The following is a 22,762-nucleotide window of genomic DNA, read 5'->3' on the forward strand; positions in this document are numbered from 1 at the left end:
GTCCTACTTTCAGACCTAGCGAGATGAGCTCAGAGCACAGGCACAGCTGCAGGGGGAAAAACCCTCTGCTCCATTTTTAGCTCCCTGCCACTACACTCATGCAGACCCTGTGTGCATCGGTGTGTGCATGTGTGTGTACCAATGTGCACATTCGTTAGCGGTCGTGTGTGTGTGTGTGTATGTCTCCGAGTCCCCCCCCCCCCAACACACGCGCACACACACATGCGACTTCCCGGCCCCGTTGTTTTTGCAGGGACTCGTGTTAGCGTGAGGCAGACGGGAGAGAGCGGGAGAGAGCAGGAGAGAGCGGGAGAGAGCTGCACCGCGCCAGCCTGCATGGTGTGTGCGTGCCTGTGTGTGTGTGTGTGCATGGTGGGCGAGGAAGCCTGAGCTAGAGGAGAGTGCAGACTGCGCTGCAGAGCAGGAGGCCTCTCTCTCTGCATCCCAGGGTTAGCCCGTAGCCTCGCGCTAGCAGACTGCAAACATGGGGGCCCAGAACAGCACTGGACTAGCAGGCCAAGGTAGGCAGAACCGCTGGCTGTGTTCACACAGCGCGGAGCGCGGCGGTCTGTTTAGCTGCGTCGAGCTGGAAGGCAGGCAGGCGGGAGCACAGATGGTTGGCTGCAGAGTGCAGGGCTGTGGTTGGTAGCTATGGGCTGTGTTTACAGAACAGGTTGAGTTTTCTGTGCGTGTATCTGGGAGGAAGACAGATAGACAGTGTGTTTTTTGGAGCGCCCGGGTAATCTGTTACTCGTCGTTGTTATTTGGGGGTTGATGTGTTTCGCTGTGAGAAGAACAACATTTAGCCGTGTTGTGCTATCTATAAATGTGACGCTGTAGGTCACTGGCTAATTTTGGAAAACCAATTTAGCAAGAAGTGTTCGACTACTGCTATTAGTGTTCCCCCGGGTGGTGAGCGCCACTCAATACCCATTTAATTACAAAAGTAATTACTAACATTTAATTGTGAAAATGAGGTGCTCATTAAATGGGATGCACTGTGTGTGCCACTTCCTGTGTGCCTTGTCTCTGCCCGTTTCTCCAGAGAGGACCACGGTGTACAACATGACCCGGCAGGGTGCCGCTGGGATGGCCCGTGTGGAGTGGCTGGTCCCCCTGGTGGTGGTGTCTGCCCTCACCCTCCTCTGCCTCATCCTGCTGCTGGCTGTGCTGGTCTACTGGAGGTTAGTACTCACCGCTGCACTTAGCTGGCTCTTCTCCTGGCTCCTCTTCAGGCATGAGCCTCGGTTTTACCGCACGGATGTTCCCTGTAGGGACTCCCTGTGTGTGTGTGTGTGTGTGTGTGTGTGTGTGTGTTGGCCCTCCCCAGCACCAGTGGTCTGTGGTCGTCCTCTGCCCTGCCCCACGGTGGGCTAACACCCCAGGGTCACACTGGGCCATCTGCTCCCCTTCACGACTCCACACCAGAGAAGAGCAACTTCAGATTAGGGGCCCGGGGAGGTGGGGGCCCGGGGAGGTGGGGGGCCGGGGGGGATGGGAGGCGGGGGAGGCTGGGGGGGAGGAGGAAATAGCTGTGCTGGTACATGAAGGCATGCAAACACACTACCATACTGCCTCTCTCTCTCTCTCTCTATCCCTCTATCTCTTTCTTTCGATCTCTCTCTGTCTCAATTCTCTCTCTCTCACACACACACACACGCGTGCGCGCGTACTCGTCAATGACCTACACTGACAAATCAACACATGCGTTTCTCTTGGCCCTTGCGCATTTATCGTCCACAGTCTTTTGCCGATATCAAAAAGCAATGAATGAAACGTTCCACCTCACAAGCCTCATTACTCCCATGACAACACTGGGAATAGAGCCCCCATCCAGAGCCATTAAACAGACGCTAATGCCAGCAGCCTCACTTCAGAGAGCAGGCCCCCACAGAGAGCCATCACCTCCCTGCTCCCTCGGCACGCCCACCCCCTGCGGCTCCAGCGAAGGTCACCCGCCACGGAGAGGTGATTAACCCCTTGTCGGTCGTTGACCCAGGAGAATGGAGTCGCCCCTGGACACTGACCCCGGGTCAGCGGAGAGATCAAGCCCTAATGGTTGGTGTTAGCATGTGCAGGGCTGCTGAAGCCGAAGCCTGCCCCTCAGAGCTAAACCCCGCCACCACACCCGAGGCCCTCCATTTGCGGTGGAGCGAGGGCGCGCAGTAACATGTGTGGCCATTAGGGGGCCTGCGAGGAGCACATGGAACATGAAACCTTTTCCCTCCATCTGGGATCCGTTTAACCAGCCTGAGTTTTCATCATCAGAGGAATATAGTCCTGACAGTAGTGGTCGTGTCTGACAGGTACTCTGATTAGTCAGGGTCTAGCCTCTACAGTAGCAGGGACTGGGATTATAGCAGCAGGCTGAGGAAGATTAAGCTGGCTGTTTGGGTTGGGTTAGCCCCTAGGCTCAGCTTAACATGTCCTGCCTGGATAACCTGATTGGAGTTAGTGTGTGTGTGTGCGTCAGTGTGTGTGTGACAGAGATGTTGTTAGATGGCGACAACCCCTGAACACACTGCCCCATACCCGCAGGGAACCTGTCACTATAGAGGATCTATTGAGACGCACGCATGAGTGCACACATTCATTCATACACACACACACACACACCTTCCCCCAGACACAAACCATATACACATACAGTCTGTCAGGTAGTGTGGTCTTCGGGGCAGTAGCAGGTGTTATGGTTATAAAGGGGGGAGTGTGGGGGGGGGGGGCCTTGTTAGGTAATTCTAATCCTATCGTTGAGCAAAAACCAGGGCTTGACCCCCATGTAACATTGTATCCCCTCCCCCGCTGTCACCTCATTGGCAGAAAGTGGACAGGGAGCTTACCCATGGCCTGTGAATGGTCAGAAATCGGTTCAGTCAAGCCTGTTACCGAGGGCAACAAGCCCTCCCTCAGCCACCTTATAGGGAAAGAGAGGGCAGGATCTTCTGTCTCCTCCCTCCTCTCCTCCTCCCTTCCTCCCCTCCTCCCCTCCTCCCCTCGTTGATCTGTTTGGTTTAGTAGCAGCATGCAGAAGCTGCCGGCCAGGGCTGTTCTTACTCTTCTCTACTCTTTCGCTCCTCTCTCCCCTTCTCTAGGATGAACAGCATCTGCTCTCTGCTCTGCATCAAATACAGGTAGGAGTAGAAGACGCACTAGCCATGTGCATTTGCTACCATACACACACAGGTAAACAAACAAACTACAAGTTCAGTAACTACCTACTTACCTGGCGTACACGTTCACATACTCATTGAACAAGCTCATAATCAGCATGTAGAGGTATGGGGAACATTCATACACATACAAACAACATACACTATCACTGTAACCCACCTCTGTTCTTCAAACGGACATAGCTTCTGGTTGTGAATGAGAGGCAGTTCACTACTCTGATTGATTTGTTTAACTTCACTGCCCCCCCCCCCTTCCAGTAGAAGTGTAGGTCTTCTCTGTGTGGACCTAGACCCATGTTGAGTGTGTTTGTCTGGAGTCTCTGAGCAGCTCAAGGTGCCTCATGCTGCCTCTTTAATCGCTGTAGCGCGCTGCTGCTCAGATCTCTTTACAACAAGGACCAGTGAAACACGACCAAGCAGGCATGGAGCAATGCATGTCTTCGACTGTGTTCAACTCCTGAGGTTTTTTTGCTTAGTCTTGCCGTTTCGGTCTTTTCAAACACACGTCCTTTGAGATATGCCTGCTATGTGTGCCTAGTCTTGTGGATTAGACCAATGCTCTGCTTTAAACGCTCAATCTTTCAAAATGGAGGATTCTAAGTGTCACATGTTTATGTGAAATCTTTAGTCTGCCCCAGACTGAGCAGTGAGTGAGTCTTTTTGCGTGTGTGTGTGTGTGTCTGTTTCCTATCCTGCGTCTGAAGGAGTTCAAAGTCCGCCTTGATCCTGTAACGCCTCACCCTGGCATCTGTGTGTACTTAACAGGGATTGTCACCTGTAGCATCTGCTGTCACAAAACACCAACATGATTTACTCATCTGATGTTTGGCTGAATATTGTCTCACTCCCTTCCCTGTCTCTCTCTCTCTCTCCCTCTCTCTCTCTGTCTCTCTGTCTCTGTCTCTCTCTGTCTCTGTCTCTCTGTCTCTGTCTCTGTCTCTCTCTCTCTCTCTCTGTCTCTCTCTCTCTCTCTATCTCTCTGTCTCTCTCTCTGTCTCTCTCTCTCTCTCTCTCTCTCTCTCTCTCTCTCTCTCTGTCTCTGTCTCTCTCTCTCTCTGTCTCTGTCTCTCTCTCTCAGGAGGTGTTTCCAGACAGCTCATTTCTACGTGGAGGACAGTAATTCGCCCAGAGTGGTGCCCAATGAGAGCATTCCAGTCATCCCTATTCCAGGTAAACGACACCAGTCAGTAGCTTTCATGAACGACGTGCGGCCTGTGCTGGGTAGGTGGTCACCGTTCAGGATTATTCTTACACAGAGGTCAGGGGTCATGAGGGAGGGGCCCTCTGGCTTGCCCTTCTCTGGTTGCAGAGGAGTCCTATTAGCATTAATAATGCACAGTGTGTACACACAACTCTCCCTACACACACTCCCATGTCAGCAGACACATGTCACATGAGGGTGAAACTCATGGGTGCAACCACCCATATGGCACACCGCAGAGATTGTCATCATCTGTCATCATTCTCACTCTTAGAGTTGAGACTGACACGTGGATTGATTTACTGAAAGGTGATAACAGATCATGGATTTTGATTGCAGTAAATAGACACATCCTGAGAAGGAAGAAGACATACCTCGGATTTTACTTCAAGTTTTGATGTGAAGATTTGAAGGGGAATGTGTTGGGTCTTGACAGCAAACAGATGGTTGATAAGCTGTGTTTGGTATGTAATATTAATACTGTGCAGATGTACTGTACAGTGCAATGAATGCATTTTTTCTGATATCTTGAGGATGCCAGTAGCCACAGGTGAGGTGTGTGTGTGCACACGCACATGTGTTTTTGTGTGTGTGTGTGTTGGTGAGTGTGAAATCAGTGTTTCCAATAGATGTGCTAGACCTCAGCTGGTTTTGTTTTGCCTGGCGTTGACATACAACACAAAAAAACTCACAACACACACACTCACACACATACACACTCACAACACACACACTCCTGAGAGGCATGAAGATTGATCCCGTCTTGCATGCCCAACATAGTCCTTTAGTTCCAAGATCCTGCCTTGAGCTTTCAAAACAGTTTGGACTGCCTATCACAATGGACAATGTCCACAGCACATCGAGCTGTGGCTAATATGCCTACCTATATAAGCTGGCAAACCCTAACCCTACCCCTAACCCTACCCCTACCCCTAACCCTTTATAAGCTGGTGCCAGGCAGGCATGGCACAGCTCAGCATGGCACACAAGGAGCAGTAAAAATGAGTCAAAGACAGTTTCTCTTCCTTCTGGAAAAGAAAGACTTCTTTTCTTTTTTTGCGGGCTTGAATACCAGTTCCAAAGTTTTGGAAAATAATTAGCAGAAACATGGCATCTGAGAGTTTGTAAGAAATGAGTGTTTAGCTCTTTCAGTCATTGTGACAGAGAATAGGTTGGAGTTTCATTTTGACACGTAGAGAAAGTTAATGAGCGCTGAGGTGTGAGGTAAACAGTCATACTTATGTCCAGTGAAATGACGGATGAAAAGAGGGCTGTTAAGGCTGGGTTAAGCCTGTCTGTGTCTGACTCAATCACAGGAAATGCATCATCGACAGAACTGTCCTATCAGACCTCACCGTCACTGGGACTGATTCACACTGGGCTGGCAATCGGCCTTCAGTGTCCTTCACACGTTGCCCAGTTAGTTTCTCTCCAAAAAGAATGATTCCATGTGTTGTTTAAAAGCAGCCTTGAATGCTGAGATGAACTTTGGAAGTGTGTTTGTGTTTACTGACACTCAAAGTTCTGTTGCTTAGTGAAGAGACAGTATGGGTCGCTGCAGATAGTGTCGTCAGACCGTGCGGTGTGACAGCGGGAGGCAGGATAGGAGTTTGGGCTGGGATGCCGGAGCAGCAGACCCCGTGTTGTGGCCAGGGAGCAGGGAGCAGTGTGGAAGAGGAGGACCGTGACGAGAGGACCACTGTAGTCTTATAGGATCATAATGACTGACCTGCTGTTAGCGGCGCTAACTGTCTCGACTGCCAGGCACACTTAACGCCCCCACCTCCCTAACCTAAGCCTCTTTCAGACCTCCCTCTGAGGACACGTTAGAGCTTCACACACACCGCTTACACTGGCCGTCTGGAACGTCCTATTATCTTGTCTCGAGACAGCGTTTTTTCCTCATTTAGTCCTGATCCATTTTACATGAGACTGCTTTTGATATCTGTAACCTTCTTTTTATCCTCTCTAAACGGTGTTTACAGTTAAGGAGAGGATTTGTGGTATTTGCATAAATATGCATATCTCAGTATGTGTGAGTGTTCATTTTTTATGGGGAAAGCATGGAGGGAGGTAAAGTTATTTATCCGTTTTTTAGTCGAAGATTAAGTTAACATTTCATATCAAATGTCACAAGTACAGTATCCGTGACTAGGTTGTTGTTTTCAGGTTTCTTTTGTTGGCTGCAGATGGATGTGTGTGTGCGTGCGTGTGTGTGTGTGTGTGTATTTGTGGTGCCTGTACATGTGTATTGTGTGTGCACATGTAAGTTTTCTTTTTTGAAAAATACATCCTCAGTCTTCAGATGGACCATTTAACCATCTCACTAAGTGAGCGTTTAGCAGGACTCCTACAGGCACTGTTAAGACAGAACATTAACAAAGACCCGATTCATATTTCTCCATTACCACAAACACCATTATCATAAGAAAGCTGATAATAAAATCTCCCCTGCTATTTTTCCCTCTTTTTGGTGAGAAAATGGATGAGCATGAGCAGATTGAGTTTGAATCGTTCACAGCCTGTGGTGGCAATGAAAGCTGTGAACCCAGACCACCTGTAATATAGGGAACATCAGCTGAAGCACATGAATAAGACCTATCTTTGTATGGGAGAAATATTAAAGATTTTACGAGTCTTGGGGGCCAGACGGTTCAGATCCCTAAGCCTTTTTGATTTGAATACAAATCTCCCTATTCTCTCTGTCTGCGTTGTGTTAATCTCTACCCATTGTTCTTTGAAGAAAGAGTTTTTGATTGAATAAAAAAAAGATGAAAGAAGTGTTCATTTAACAGTTCCCTTGTACTCTTCCAGAATGTGTCTGACTGTCTGTCTGTCTGTCTGACTGTCTGTCTGTGGTTGCTGTGCTTTCCTTACAGACGACATGGACGCCATCCCAGTCAAACAGTTCATCAAGCACATCTCAGAGCTGTATTCGAACAACCAACACGGCTTCTCGGGGGACTTTGAGGTAAGAGAATGTTCTGACTCACCACTCTGTTCTATGATGTCACACCGCCCAAGTGTTAATAACGGGCCAACTGTGGATTCGAGTGAAAGGTGTGATGGATGATGGGTGTGAGAGAGAGTGTGTGTGTGTGTGTGTTTGCGTGTCCCATAAAGACATGTGGTCCATTTAGGGTTTCTATAGTTCAGTTAATGGCCTAGAGCAGATGTGGTGGGAGAGGCCTTTTTGCTGATGTAGACTAGTTTAGACTGCTCCTGGCAACGCAGAGTAGACGGGAGAGAACATATCTCTGTCTCTCACTGACACACTGACACAACACACTTTTCTCAAACATTTCCACCCACGCACACACTTACCCACATACACACCGCGCCCACACATTCTGTTGAATATTTATAAATATTAGCCCCACCTGTCCATAGCTCAGTACCTGTGTATATGTAAAACAAGCAGCTGAAGGCGTTGCTATTGATCACCACATATCTCTGTGAGTCTGACTGAAAGCCCTGAGGCGGAGCAGTGGGTTTGATGTTTCACCGTTTCAACTGAGCCTCAGCCCTCAGAGGGACAGGTCTAGGGGAGAAACCTAATGAGCGAGTTTACGGGAGGAATTGGGTCTGTGAGCTGCAGACCCACCGTGTCGAATGTGCTGCTGTCTCTCTGGAGCTGCCTGCCCCCTCTCTCCTGCACCAGATTCTGTCACAACAATTGTTCCTTCCCTTGGAAAACGTCTCCCGAATTGCCTAGTAACCCTTGCCCCACTGAAAGAGGTGTGTGTGTGGGGGGGGGGGGTGGGGGGGGGGGCAGCAGCAGCTACTGGGGGTACTGTTATCTGCTGTGTCCTATTAATGAGTTCCCTCATAAAGATGGAGCACAACACATACACACACAGTCTAACCCTGCTTCATTGTTCAAAGGGCAGCTTGATGGACATTGGGAAGTGGGTTTAGGGGGCCCCTCTTCCCTCCCCATGGAAAGGCCTTGCATGCCCCCGCCCCTGCTCTTTATGCCTGCCCAGAATGGGGACAACAGGGTGGGGGAAGGCAGTGGAGCGCAGTCCCTCTTGGCTGGAGATCCCCTGGAGCCTTCACTAGGGTTTTGTCCAGCCTGGCCCCACACCAGCGTGGGTAGGGTGCAGAAAGAGAGCAGAGGGGAGAGGGGGAGGGAGGGAGGCTGGGTGATGGGTTTGGCTAGGACGGTTGCTTGGTGTTGTGAACAGGCAGGGTATGTGAAGGGGCGAAGACCGCTAAGAACAGCCAGCGCATACAGATGGAGGGTCTGAGAGACATTCTCAAGTTCTGTCTATTTTTTATAGGTAATGATTGATTGAACCTGGCACACTGGTGGGCGATGTGCACTCATTCAGAGCCCAGTAAATAAAACATTGTTTCTCGGTTATGTTATATGAAAACTGCTGTAAGGGAGAAGGCAGGGAACACATTCAGGGAGCTTCACGCACACTGCTCTGGCAGGTTAGCCAGGGTAACGGGATTATGGAGGCTTTTCAACCACCACACCTATTCTGTCCACCACAGCCCCTCACCCGGGGTGTCACATAGGGGTCCCTGAGACATAATGCTGGACATAATACCGCTCTGGCAACAACAGCACCTCCCAGGCCCTGTCCTCACCCTCCCAACCTCCACACACACCCTCCCAACCTCCACACACACCCTCCCAACCTCCACACACACCCTCCCAACCTCCACACACACCCTACCTCCACACACACCCTCCCAACCTCCACACACACCCTCCCAACCTCCACACACACCCTCCCAACCTCCACACACACCCTCCCAACATCCACACACACCCTCCCAACCTCCACACACACCCTCCCAACCTCCACACACACCCTCCCAATATCCACCCGCAGGGGTGGCCCCAGTGTGCCCAGAATAAGTCACTATTCCAGTTGGTCTCAAGAGCCTGTCAACCTGTAAATCTTTATAGGAAATGACTGGGGGGTTAATGCCAAATTGGGAGCTGGATCACTTCCCTTTCATGCTGCTACATAAACCAACAGTTGCTGTGGTTTGTTATAATGAGATGCTGGCAACATATGCTCCGGTTGTAGCAGCGTGCAAAAGCAAGCTTGTTATTACATTATTTACGTGAAGACGCTTTATAATAATCTATACACTGAGGTACGTTCAGTAAACGCCTGATCTACTTTCACAAAGTACTGTTGTACTCCAGAGTATGGACAGTGTTCTGCTGCGTTTGCTTTCAAAGTCGATGAAGCTTCAGAGAGTTGGTGTGACTAATACGAGTTAAATGAGTGACGCTGACCTCAGGGAGACTAGCGTGATTGGGGATGTGACAGTGCCACGGAGGAGAGCGTGACATTCCCACTTGAAAGGAGAGGTCTAGCTAAAGAGGGAGAAGGGGGGGAGAGGGGGAGGGGAGAGGGGGAGAAGCACAGCTGTTCTGTGGGCTGGAGGATGCAGACAGGATGGACCTCAGGCAGCTGGCAGTGGAGGGATGTCCTCTCTTCATCCTGCCCTCTGGGCCAGGAGACCCTCTGGCATGAGACCGTACACACACACACAGACACACACACACACACTATGCACTCACTTGGTCTTTCACACACACACACACACGGATGTAACCGCTCTCTCTCACACACACACACACACACACGCAGGAACGCACTCGCTTACACACACACAGCCACGCGCTTGCTGTCTCGCACGCACACATCCGCTCTCACACGCACCGGGCATTCCGACACGTGACAAACACGCTGGCGTATTTCCTGAATGCGTTCATGAGTGACATGTCCTTCGTGTTCCTCTCCTGCTGTGTGTCTCCTCAACAGGAAGTGCAGCGATGCACGGCGGACATGAAGATCACGTCGGAGCATTCCAATCACCCCGACAACAAGCACAAGAACAGATACATCAACATCATGGCCTGTGAGTGCTCCTGTGTGCCGCCACCTCACGCACGCCACGCTGACAGGCTGTCACTGTGCCGAGCCGGCGCATCATGTCACCCGGGTCCTGCCTGACATGGCTCCGCTGTCACCGCACACCGCTCGCTGGCTTCTGATGTGACACACACACGCTCACTCATACGCGCACACGCTCGCTGGCTTCTGATGTGACACACACACACACACGCTCACTCACACGTGCACACGCTCGCTGACAAACGCATGCTCTGACACTCAGCAAGGTACACGGGCACGCTCTCAAACGCGTGCGCACGCTCACTGACAAACGCATGCTCCGACACCTGCACAGGTGCACACACACACACACACCCTGAACGTCTCCCTGCCTGTTTCCCAGATGACCACAGTCGTGTTAAGCTGCGGCCTCTTGCTGGGAAGGACTCCAAGCACAGTGACTACATCAACGCCAATTACGTGGATGTGAGTTTTGAAGCGTGGCAAATGACTTAAGGCCATCTGTCAGTGTTTACATGTGTGTGTGTTTACGTGGGTGTATGTGGGTTTGTGTGGAGGCCTGTGTATGTGTGTCAGTGTTAGTGTGTGTGTGTGTTTTTGTGTGGCCGTATGGAGAGGAAGTGGTTTAATCTGGGCTCACGTCTCTGTGCTCAACAGGGCTACAACAAGCCCAAGGCCTACATCGCGGCCCAGGGACCACTCAAGTCCACGTTCGAGGACTTCTGGAGGATGGTGTGGGAGCAGAACACTGGTGTCATCGTCATGATCACCAACCTGGTGGAGAAGGGCAGGGTGGGTTCCTCCTCCCCACTACGCACACACACACATACACACACAATCTCTCACGCACGCCCTCTCACGCTTGCAGATAGATTGAAAGAGATAGAGATCCAGCAGATCTGGTTCTCCTGGGTTCCTTAGGTGCTGAGCGTGTGTGCGTGCGCTTGTCTGTTTGTGCCCCCGCAGAGGAAATGTGACCAGTACTGGCCCACAGAAAACAGCGAGGAGTACGGAAACATTGTGGTGACGCTCAAGACCACCAAAGTGCATGCCTGCTACACGCAACGACGATTCACCGTGCGCAACACGAAAGTAAAAAAGGTGACGTTTTTATTCCAGAAGTGATGTCGTCTGTCAGTGTACGCTGCACGTTATGATACAACCTGTAATCTATCATCACATATTTTCTATCTATATCTACTTTTCTCCCACAAATGTTACCTCCTCCTTCAACCCACTTCTCAACTACCTGTAAACACCCCCTTCTCCCCCTTCTCACATCCTCTCCTCCTCCTCCTCCCCCCCCCCTCCTGCAGGGGCAGAAGGGGCACCCTAAGGGCCGTCAGAGCGAGCGGACGGTGGTCCAGTACCACTACACCCAGTGGCCTGACATGGGGGTCCCAGAGTACACCCTGCCCGTCCTCACCTTCGTGCGCAGGTCGTCCGCCGCCCAGACCCCCGACATGGGGCCCATGCTGGTCCACTGCAGGTAGCCACGACTCAAAGCTCCCCTGGTGCATGTTCTAGGTGGGGCCTCAGTCAGGCCACTACTGTAGTATTTGACAAGCCATATTGAACATGTTCTTGTATTATCAGTACGGCTGTGCTGTAGAGTGTACTCTATAGTAGGCACTTTTACAGCAGTGCAGGCTGGGAAATGGGCTGTAATTGTCCAGTGAAAGTTCCTCCCTGGATAATGAGAGTAATGGTCTCTAATGTCATGTGTCCCGCACTGTTAGATAACGACCTTTCACAGGGCGGGCCCGCTGTGTCTACACACTCAATTATACTGCACTGCCAGCCTGGCACACACACCACCCACCCTGTAATGAGACTCCACAGATCTGACCACACACACACCGCTCCTCTCTCACACACACACACACATTTAGCTCATTATGGCATCTCAGACCAGAATCCTTAGAACACGCACACACACTCTAAAGCAACCTTCTCCTGATCCACATTTCGTCCAGCATCCCTCATTACAGTACTCATGACCCGGGTTGATCCCTTGCTATCATGGTCGGTGCTGTGGACCTGCCTGTGCTCTGCTCGACCTCCACACGTTTCCTTAATAAGCCTCTCCACTTCCTCTCCTCTCATTACCTGAGCCCGCATGCAGGGAGCCTTGAAATGAGGAGAGGGGAGACGGCAGGGCGGTCGAAGCTAGGGGTCACAAGCTGCTTTTGTAAAGAGACTTAACTCCTGTGACCTTTTCTGTAGACATTAGATCGTGTTCGAGAAGGTGTCTCTGTTCTGGTCTTCAAGGATCGACGTGTCACCGGTTTGTGGTTTCGGTGTATTAATTGGGGCTTTGGCGTGTGTGTGTGTTCTTTCTGCAGTGCTGGTGTTGGTCGTACAGGGACGTACATTGTCATTGACAGCATGCTGCAGCAGATACAGGACAAGAGCACAGTTAACGTCTTGGGGTTCCTCAAACACATCCGGACGCAGCGGAACTACCTGGTCCAGACTGAGGTACGTCGTGATCTGGGTGTGTTTGTGAGGGACTTTGTTTTGGGGAATTTCTCCCGTCATCTAAGAGAAACATCAAATAATATTTCCTCTTCAGACTCCAGCATTCACATTGTCATTTGAAGGTACTGTGATTGAAGTCAAACAAAGCATTTCTTCAGAGCTGCTCCCCTGAGTGTAGAGTGTATGCTTGCTTCCAAATGCCTTATCTGGCTTCTGCAGCTGTGTTTGAACCTGTTAAATCCCTCCCTCTTTGTAAATAAAGTAAAGGCTTCATTCGTCACACCACCAGTGTGGGCCTTCACCAAAATCTGCATTGTTCATCATTCCCTTCTTTTAAAATGGCACATATTTTCAATATGCACCCGGTAAAGGTTTTTTTAATAGACATAGTTTTGTCTGTGTGTGTTTCTATCGGTGTGTCACTGCTGTGTCTTGGACCGGAGCTGTATGTCTGACCTCCGTGTTGGTTGGCTTGCAGGAGCAGTACATCTTCATCCACGATGCGTTGATGGAGGCCACCATGGGCCGGGAGACGGAGGTGGCGGGCGGCCAGCTCCACAGCTACGTCAACAGCATCCTCACGCCAGGCCTCGGAGGCCGGACGCGTCTAGAGAAGCAGTTCAAGGTCAGGGCGGCTCTCTAACGCTGGAAGACTGTTGCTCTCCAGTTCCACACACTCACAGTACAGCCTCCTTCCATCTTAGCTCTGGATCTGGATCTGTAGCTCCGCCCCACTCCCTGCTTTTCCCTCTCTTTTCCTCTGTTCTCCTGCAGCATTCCACTTCCCTCTCTCCCATCTGCCCTTCTCTCTCCTCTCCTCCTCCTCTCCTCCTCCCCTGTTCCTTGTCTCCTTGTTTTTCTGCCAGAAGAGACCTCAGGGTTATATCTCTTTTTAACTCCTCTCCTCCTAGAAGTCCCTCTTGTCCACAAAGTCTCCATTCATCTCCTTGGGGCCCAGCAGAGGAAGAGAAGTGTAATTAGAATAGAAATTAATTTAGTAGAAGAGTACTTCTCTTCCCAGGGCTGCCTTTAACCATGCCACTCACTTTTGCCTGTTGCCACAGCGACGTGTCCTCCAATCACGGCGGGGGGTCTGGGTTGGCGTCGGGGGTTCGACGACAGGGAGGGATTGTGTGTCTCTTATTATTCTATCACGCTGACTGCGTCATTAGGCCCAAAGTTGAGGTAGATTGAGTCTGCTCCTGCAAAACAATGGCTGCCATTGTGATTTTAATGCAATTAGACTCCAAGACGGGATTTAAAGTTAATAATTTTGGGTGGAAGAGTATTTCTTTTGTTTCTCCGTAATGCCATTTATGAGTTACAATAGTATATTGATTGGAACCTCTTTTTTTTATTCATTTTTTTATATGAACTTTATTCATTTTGTGTGTAAGGTGTAATCTTCATACATTGACCACTTTTCTTTTAATTATGTTAACTTTGCTATACTTTTTCTTTCTAGTCTTTGAAATTCTCTTTTAGTTCCAGAAAATATCAGGCCTGTTTTAGTGTTTGTACTGAAGGGTGTGGTCAAATATCTTGTTGATTGTATTCCAATGGTCCACATACGCACAGTATCTTGATGAATTTGGGATGGTTTTCTTAGCTGATGAGAGCAATATATGAGTTGTCATGGCTTTGTAACATCCATCTCTCCCTGTACACAGTTGGTGACCCAGTGCAACTCCAGGTTTGTGGAGTGCTTCAGCGCCCAGAAGGACTGCAACAAGGAGAAGAACCGCAACTCGTCTGTGGTGCCCTGTGAGTGCTAGTTTGGACAGCTCACCTACATCACTTTGTCATAACACCAGCCAGCCTCATATAAGCACCAACGATCACATACGTCTAGACAGTGGCCAATCTCTTGCTTACCATGGTCCACCTTAGTCATTCATCCACTGTTATTTCGTAACATAGTGTTTATAATCATTCTCCAACACTAACATTCTCAGGCCACCTGGTTGAGTTCCGAAATGTCACTTTATGCGTCTTTGTCAGCCTATGCTAACGTGCGTCTCAACTGTGATTGGCTCTCTTCTGACTCAACACCCATCCCCCGTCTTCTCTGTGTTCCTCTCGACAGCGGAGAGAGCGAGGGTTGGGCTGGCACCTTTGCCTGGCATGAAAGGCACCGATTACATCAATGCTTCTTACATAATGGTGAGCCGCCACTCTGTCCCGCTGTCAGTCATTCTCTGTTGTCCCAGGGCCTCACTGCCCGGCGCACCAGTTTACCCAACAGTAGCCGCGATAACAATGTAGTGTTATAGTATGGTACAGAGCTTTCTGTATCTGCTGAATGTGTTGATTATTCTGTTTTTGTGGTTATTGCATTAGGTTTTAATTTAAATTTAATTTTAACTAATTGTATTCATCTATTCTAAACAAACCATTGCACACTCTTCAGTCTACTTTAAGAACGCTGAAGGGCTTGGCACTTGCTTGAGAATCCAAACATTATCTTTAGCTTGGAACAATCCAGACGAGCATGGTCTTGTGTTGAGAGGGACGTTGGATTGTTTCTCACTTATTTTCCTCTGTAACAATATCATGGCCCTTGCTTGAATCTATGGACTCTATTGCAACTTCACAGGGCTACTACAGGAGCAACGAGTTCATCATTACCCAGCATCCTTTGCCTCACACGACCAAGGACTTCTGGAGGATGATCTGGGACCACAACGCCCAGATCATTATCATGCTGCCTGACAACCAGGGACTGGTGGGTAACACACACACACACAGTATACTCAAATGCACACTTACAGACGCACACCCACAGGCACACATTTATTATGATCCTTCACAGGCCTGCTGTAACACTAAGTTTAACGTTTCCTATCCTTGGCCCAAGACTTAAATAGAAAGCACTATTTGGGCGAGAGACAGGCAGCTGTGGCAGTCACCATCTCCTCCTCTCTCATCACTTTCAGGGTTTTTTTTAGTCCATCTGTGATTTCCCATAGCGATTACCAATTACCAGTGATACCCCAGTCCCTTTCACAGTTTGATGTTGTAGTGAGCGTGGGTGCTTTGCTTCGTGTAAACTGTGTGACGCTGCTTCAAAAATAGACTAGATGACGTGTCGTCTTGCCTCATCTATCCTCTCATCTACCTCCTCTCATCTGATTGACATCCCTCCATCTCTAGGCGGAGGATGAGTTTGTGTACTGGCCTAGTCGAGAGGAGGCCATGAACTGTGAGGCCTTCACCGTAACCCTCATCAGTAAAGACAGACTGTGTCTCTCCAACGAGGAGCAGATCATCATCCACGACTTCATCCTGGAGGCCACCCAGGTTGGTGTGAAGGGTTTGGACTACCAGTATGTGCATGCCTACAGGAGCCAAGAACGCGCTGTGCGTAGGCGATTTGAAGTCATTATGTACTTCAAATATGCATTGGATTCATTTTTTTCCTCTCTCGCTCCCTCTCTCTCAGGATGACTACGTGTTGGAGGTTCGTCATTTCCAGTGTCCCAAGTGGCCCAACCCTGATGCTCCCATGAGCAGCACCTTTGAGCTCATCAACGTCATCAAAGAGGAAGCCCTCACCAGAGATGGACCTACCATAGTGCACGACGAGTGAGTGACACTTACTGTCTCAGTCCACCTGGATACTTGTGGCCCAGTGGGTGTTCTCCCCTGATATCTCATCGCTTAGGCTTCAATCATGAAATGAATTGTAGATTGTAATAGAGACATGACAAAATAGACAATTGTCTATTAAAGCTTTCTTAAGTTAAGCTATCTCTTTTACTCACACACATATACTCACACACACACACACAGGTAAGAGGATAACATGCTCAATATTTTGACAGTCAAACTTGCAACAACCTAAGGTACTGGAAATATGGTCCAATTAAGATTAATGAACGTCTTTTAGTTGTGACAGACTTCAGCAACATGAAACAATACACAAGCACCAACCACACAGCTTCAGTCTGGTTTAAGTATTAGCATAATGAAGATTGCTTGTCTCTCATCCCTGTTAAGACTAATTGAGCAATTCAGTTAACTGAACACTGCAATGGAAGCCCACCCCTATAGAGGTCTCAGTTAGACGGTTGTTTAACTGAGCATATTCATTAGCCAACGAGACGTGGTTGTTAGGCAGTGCATGTCTATGGCACTTGACATTGCTGCTAATAGCAGTGGAAATCTGTTCATTGTGAACATCCGCATGCTAAAAGGAGCAGAACCTCTCCTGTCATCCCTGGCTGAATTCACTTGCTAATCTGTCTTTAGTCTTCATTGTGACATTCAGTTTCTCCCAGGGTCCTACACTCCTGTATTGACCCACTGTCAAGGGAAGCCGAGCATTGTGCATTTATAGACAACTTGGTGACCAATGGGACAGCCAAGGAGCTGGAGCATGGCCACTGAACTTTATAAATACAAACATTGCCATTGAAACCCGAAACGTATATTGACCACAAGTTCTCCCCCTATGCTCTGTTAGAGCGAGTCCCGGAGAATGTGTTTATTCTCTCCTGTCTCGGGGTGTGTTTAGTCAGGGGGGGAAGTGTTTAGTGTGGGGGTCAGATGGTCAGATGGGGGGTCAGATGGCTGAGCGGTTAGGGAATCGGGCTATAAATCAGAAGGTTGCCGGTACGATTCTCAGGCTGTGCAAAATGACGTTGTGTCCTTGGGCAAGGCGCCTCACCCTACTTGCCTCGGGGAGAATGTCCCTGTACTTACTGTAAGTCGCTCTGGATAAGAGCGTGTGCTAAATGACAACATGTAGTGACCCGCTGTGTGTGTGGTTGTGCAGGTACGGGGCCGTGTCGGCGGGGACTCTGTGTGCCCTCACCACCCTGTCTCAGCAGCTGGAGAGCGAGGGGGCCGTGGACGTCTATCAGGTGGCCAAGATGATCAACCTCATGAGGCCTGGTGTCTTCACTGACCTGGTGAGAGTGGGATTATTTCAAGGCTGTTGGCGGTGAAACGTGTGAATATCTCTGGTGAAACGTGGTGATTTATTCTTTCTCTCTCTCTCTCCCCTCCCTCCTTCCACAGGATCAGTACCAGTACCTTTATAAAGCTATGCTTAGTCTCGTCGGCACCAAGGAGAATGGTGCTAGCCTCATGTCCATGGACAGAAACGGCACTATGGCTGCCATGTCAGATGAGTCGGACCCAGACGAGAGCATGGAGTCTCTGGTGTGAAGGAGCCTCCTGGTAGCCCCAAGAGCCCAGGAAGGCAAGCTGAGAGGGAGGCACTTACCTTTGTAAAACGTCAAGGACTATATAAAACAAGACTTTTTGAGGCCTTTTTTGCCAGACTCTTGGTTAAACGAATAACCTGATTACTTTTTTACACTGATAAAAAGTTTTTGATATTTATTTTTTCGCCATTTTATGTCTTAATGTTATCCTACTGAACGTTTGCACCTGGATTTTTGAGTTCACAACAATGAAAAACACTTCTGTCTTTTCCTTGTTTGCACTATATCATGTCAGTGTTACTGCCTATACAAAGCTGATCAACCTCCTTCTCCTACACTCAAACTCTGATTTGAACATTCCATAATATAGCAAAGTCCTCGTATCCAACTGCTTTTATGAAAACAAACATGGTTCTGTATGCCCTCTACAGGCCACCTTTACTGCATACACATTACTACCACTAATTTGCTGAAAACTCATTTGTAGGGGCATTTAATTTCTTCCTTCTCTTTCTTTAATATCACACCATTTATCATTACAAGTCTTATTAGCAATTTCAACTCATATATGAATATTGAAGGTGGTATCATTACTGCTACTGTGAACTTTTTATTTCTTTGTATGATTTATATTATGCTTTTTAATATATGAAAGTATATGTATACATATATGAATATATCCTTATCATTATAACTTTGTGATTTTGTAGATGTCCTTTGTCATGACCTGCCTGAGGCCAGTTGATTTCCACACAAAAATGTATTCAACAGGTGACCCTGTCAGCTGACCCTGTCAGGTGACCCACAGACTGTCATGCCCGTATCTGTTTTTGCTTTGTACCTCTCTTTTGTTCTCTTGTTGTTTCTTCTTGTGCTGCTAATCATTCAAAACCACACAAAGACATGAAAACACAACTAAGAAGGGGGTGCCCATTGTCTACATCTGACACAGTCTTTAAGTTCACTTGGACATTCTAGAATTGGTGTGCTCACGTGTCACAAGGCCTTGTGTATATATTTTATATTCCTCACTGTTGCTGAAATGTGTGTGTGTGCGCATGTGTGCGTGTGTGGCTGTGTGTACTGTATGTGATATGATTGTATGACTTTTGTAAGGTTTTGCTCTAAAGGAAGTTAGATTGGAATTTTGTGGCCTAAGCAAGGACAGACTTACTGTGGTTTTGGGGTCCTAGAGCGCTGTACATTTACTGTCATTTGCCAGACTTTAGTTGTTCCCTCTCCACAACATTACAATTTCAGGACATTATCATTTTTATAATTACCGATACATCCTGATTCAAACTGAATGAAAGGGAGACCACCTGGGATTTGCATTTGAAAGAAAATGTGAATTCTTAAGACAGCACAATGCCATGGCTATTAGAACATATTATTAAAGTTCAGTTATGACAACTAAGCAGTGGGGATATGATTTGTAATGTTTACCAAAGACTTGAACTAACTTCTGTAAAGATAAATAGGAGAGAGTTGGTGCCAGATGGAGGTTTTCTTTTCTTTCTGGGGGCAACTTTTACTAACTTTGCATCACCACTGCTCTTGTCAGCTGGCATGTCAATTTGGAAGTGTTTCTGCGATTGTATGGTATCCAGTTTTCTGTTGAAGTGAAAGACACAAAGAAGTATTTTAAATATCAAGGTTTCCGGAAGTAAGGGGTTTGCGCCAACATCGTAAAAAAAAATTCCAGCCATGTCCTTTCGAGGGGCACATACTATGTTAAAACTCTCCAACATTTGGGGTAAAAAAATTGTTTTCTTCAGCTAGTTCATGTTGATGTATTGAACTCAGCCTTCATATTCCTGAGCGATCCCATTTACGAACCTCACTCAACATTTTGATTTATATACACACAAATACAATTGTACATATGATTTGCTACCTTGATCAGCCATTACCTGGAAACTTTGTATCTATGGTATATAATCATAGAATTTTATATTTTCATATGAAGCTACTTTTTTTTTCCTCTAATTTCATTTATGTAATTGCATTGCTTTAGTGGTGAAACCAAGTTTGTGTGCATTGAGATTGTGGCTCTCATCACATTTCCATACAAATCCACCCCTTCAATTATCTTTCAGGCAGTGATTGTGATATTATTGTTATTTTCTTACTTTCCTTGTTTTCCCTTTTTGAGATATGATTCTGTTGTCAAGTGTGCAATAGAATAGCTCTCAGTAAGTCACTGAATAATTTCATCCATTTACCCATTTTGGACAGGTGGCTGTTGCTTCCTTTTTTTAACCTGAAATAAGAAAAAAAGGAAAACGTTTTGTTTTGTCAAAAGCTATATCAAAGCATTCTATAGTGTTATTTAATATGTACATTGTATTGCTATACATAAATAAAATATGAGTTTTGATGTACTTTGTTGAAAGCCGAGTCACCAATACCACGCTAGTATATTTTTCCAAATAGAATGTGTAGTGTTAGCTAAAAATGCCTAGGCTACCAGGCTTAATTAAAGATCGGTGTAGATACATTTGGATTATTTTGAGTAACAAGAGTTTTTAGCTAGCCTTGAATACAATAATGGATTAGAGAGTCGAGAGATGGTTTGTGTTGTTCCCTTACCAAGATGTCGCTCTGTCACTGCCACGATTGAAACAGTTCATTTCCGGGGTGTTTCTATGGCTACAAAACGTTGCTTGCAAGAACAGGCTGGTCAGCCACCCGTTCAGCAATAATGGATTGTCTACCAGAAGAAGTTGACTTAAGAAAGAAACACGAAGAAATGTGAGTTAAACAACATTTGTATCAAACGTTTTGCATTTATGAATTAATGGCCGGACGTAGTACCAGTGGTAGCTAGTTACTTGACATAGGCTACTGTACAGCTACCTACGCTAACAGTACTGTACTGTAGCTGGGCTAGTACTACTAGTACAGTACAGTACAGTAGTAGACCTAACTAGCTAGAGGCTCTGCCCTGATCTAGCCACAGTAGTGCTAGTTCATCTTAGCACCGTACTAGCACATCAGCCTCAACTAAAAGTCAACCGTTGTCTTCTGCCAGTTTAGGAAAGAGGGCTGTGTTGCTTCGCGAGATGGAGCGTCGATATGAAGAACATAAATGCAAGAGAAGACTTCAGTTGCAACAGTCGCCCGCCGCACACGAGAGAAACGCGCAACTCTTAGCGGTAGCCATACCATCTACTTAGTAGCTGTATTGTAAAAATAAAGAATCTGAGACGTTAAGATAAACTGACGTCAATATTGCTAAAGTTGCTTCTTTTTAAATGAGAGTCGTTTCCAGGCTTTCTCATCTCATTTGGCTCATTGCAAAGTCCCAGCAACGTTTGGTAACTGAGTCATTTAAACATTCCGACTCCTAAATCTTTATTCCCACACCAGGATATGCAGACATTGGAGGATCGTCTTAGAACAAGGCAACTCCCACACCCCGATGTCCTGACCCTTGAGGTGAGGGATCCTCAGTACGCCTGTATTTTTATCCTTTGAACCTCTTAAGTTGATACATTTAATAATTATTTAACAATAGCACTCTCAGATACCTTTTAGACTGATGACACTGTAATAGTACATTCAGATGTAGATTGCCGGGGGGGGGGGGGGGGGGGGGGGGGGGGGGGGGGTTACTAAATGACATGGTTGAAATGTATGAGAAATACAAGGTGTTGCGTGAGAAATGGCTGAAATGCGTGACTCTCACGGCGAATGCGTGCCCTGGAAACACTTTGTTCCTGCTCTGCTACAGACACGTTACTGGGCTTCTGTTGAGGGGAATATTCCAGAATGGGAGCGATTCCTCTTGACTAAGGGACCACACCCCGTGGACGAGACAGGCAAGCCACCCAGGAGACAGAAGCACAAAGTACCTCTCAGAGATCATGTCCCTACACAAGAGAGGGCTCTGCCCCCACACCCCAAAGCAAGAGCAGCCAAACGACCTTGAGAAAACAGTCGAATAATGTATCATATATCTGGCCCACAACAGATGCTTACGTTTACCTCCTCCTAAGGTGAAAGATGCTCTAACTTTCGCTTGTGCCTGTTTCATCTATCTGCAGTTGTTTTGAAACATTGGAGGAATTGACTTCCTGATGATTCGTGTTAAGCATTTGTGTGGCCACAAGGGGGAGGTATAACCTTAGATTTGAAAAATTGCCAGAGTTTGAAAATGGGATGATACTATTCTTAATTTATATGTATTTATGCTAGGACTGTAATTAATATTTTGTACCCTTCAAGCACTGCATATTTTTAGCACAGTATTAGGCCTTTATTATATGTGATTACTGTATTAACACAAATTAAGAATACTGTTATTTGGAACTAAATGTGGCATAAGGAGAATGTGCGATAAGTGTCACATACACATTTCAAGACCTGAGAGACTTTCTTCAGCATTAGGTAACTATCGAGCTATAACCAATGTTACATTTATTCTTCACATCTGACTTCATTAGGAGTACACATCAAATATGTGCCTACTGTGTAAATAATTGAAAAAATAAATTAATTTTGCCCTTTTTAAACGCTTTCTTTTTTTCCTTTACCAGTTAATCACCCAGTATACATTGTGCATCAGGGGGTTAGAATTATTAGCCTGGGCTATTGAGCTAAGTTCTCTGGAATGTCTAAAACTATTATGCAGCCAGTGAAGTGTCTTCTTTGTACCTGAGCTACAAAGTAGACCAGTCTTTATCAAACAAAGGCTACCAGAAGGACGCTCTGTGTCTGCAATAATTGCTTTTTTATTGTTCCTTTATTGAAGAGTTGCCTGGGGTCAGCCAGTAACCATATGGTCATAATACTCTATAGAACCAAGTGTTCAAAGACCTTTTCATATATCCATGTCCATTAGGCTTG

The 22,762-nt window shown here is 47.3% G+C and overlaps 2 protein-coding genes across 2 annotated transcripts in view; both read left to right on the forward strand.

Moving 5' to 3' along the window:
- Positions 1–20,295, forward strand: part of ptprga (protein tyrosine phosphatase receptor type Ga) — a 144,897-nt gene extending 124,602 nt beyond the window's left edge. Inside the window, exons 9-26 of the mRNA XM_047026615.1 lie at positions 1,046–1,184; positions 3,093–3,131; positions 4,249–4,340; positions 7,251–7,342; positions 10,167–10,263; positions 10,642–10,724; positions 10,917–11,051; positions 11,226–11,360; positions 11,576–11,748; positions 12,605–12,740; positions 13,219–13,365; positions 14,411–14,504; positions 14,827–14,903; positions 15,337–15,465; positions 15,894–16,040; positions 16,183–16,325; positions 17,518–17,653; positions 17,763–20,295. Coding sequence (XP_046882571.1) covers positions 1,046–1,184; positions 3,093–3,131; positions 4,249–4,340; positions 7,251–7,342; positions 10,167–10,263; positions 10,642–10,724; positions 10,917–11,051; positions 11,226–11,360; positions 11,576–11,748; positions 12,605–12,740; positions 13,219–13,365; positions 14,411–14,504; positions 14,827–14,903; positions 15,337–15,465; positions 15,894–16,040; positions 16,183–16,325; positions 17,518–17,653; positions 17,763–17,912 — 2,144 coding nt within the window. The 3' untranslated portion in view covers positions 17,913–20,295. The remainder of the gene's footprint in view (positions 1–1,045; positions 1,185–3,092; positions 3,132–4,248; positions 4,341–7,250; positions 7,343–10,166; positions 10,264–10,641; positions 10,725–10,916; positions 11,052–11,225; positions 11,361–11,575; positions 11,749–12,604; positions 12,741–13,218; positions 13,366–14,410; positions 14,505–14,826; positions 14,904–15,336; positions 15,466–15,893; positions 16,041–16,182; positions 16,326–17,517; positions 17,654–17,762) is intronic.
- A 257-nt stretch (positions 20,296–20,552) lies between these two features.
- c9h3orf14 (chromosome 9 C3orf14 homolog) lies at positions 20,553–22,419 on the forward strand. Its single transcript, XM_047025456.1, has 4 exons — positions 20,553–20,665; positions 20,946–21,069; positions 21,284–21,352; positions 21,648–22,419. The coding sequence occupies exons 1-4, from the start codon at positions 20,616–20,618 to the stop codon at positions 21,843–21,845; spliced, it is 441 nt and encodes a 146-aa protein (XP_046881412.1). The 5' UTR covers positions 20,553–20,615; the 3' UTR covers positions 21,846–22,419.
- The last annotated feature ends 343 nt before the right edge of the window (positions 22,420–22,762 follow it).

The sequence above is a fragment of the Hypomesus transpacificus genome, chromosome 9, assembly GCF_021917145.1.
Source record: "Hypomesus transpacificus isolate Combined female chromosome 9, fHypTra1, whole genome shotgun sequence".
Taxonomy (NCBI): domain Eukaryota; kingdom Metazoa; phylum Chordata; class Actinopteri; order Osmeriformes; family Osmeridae; genus Hypomesus; species Hypomesus transpacificus.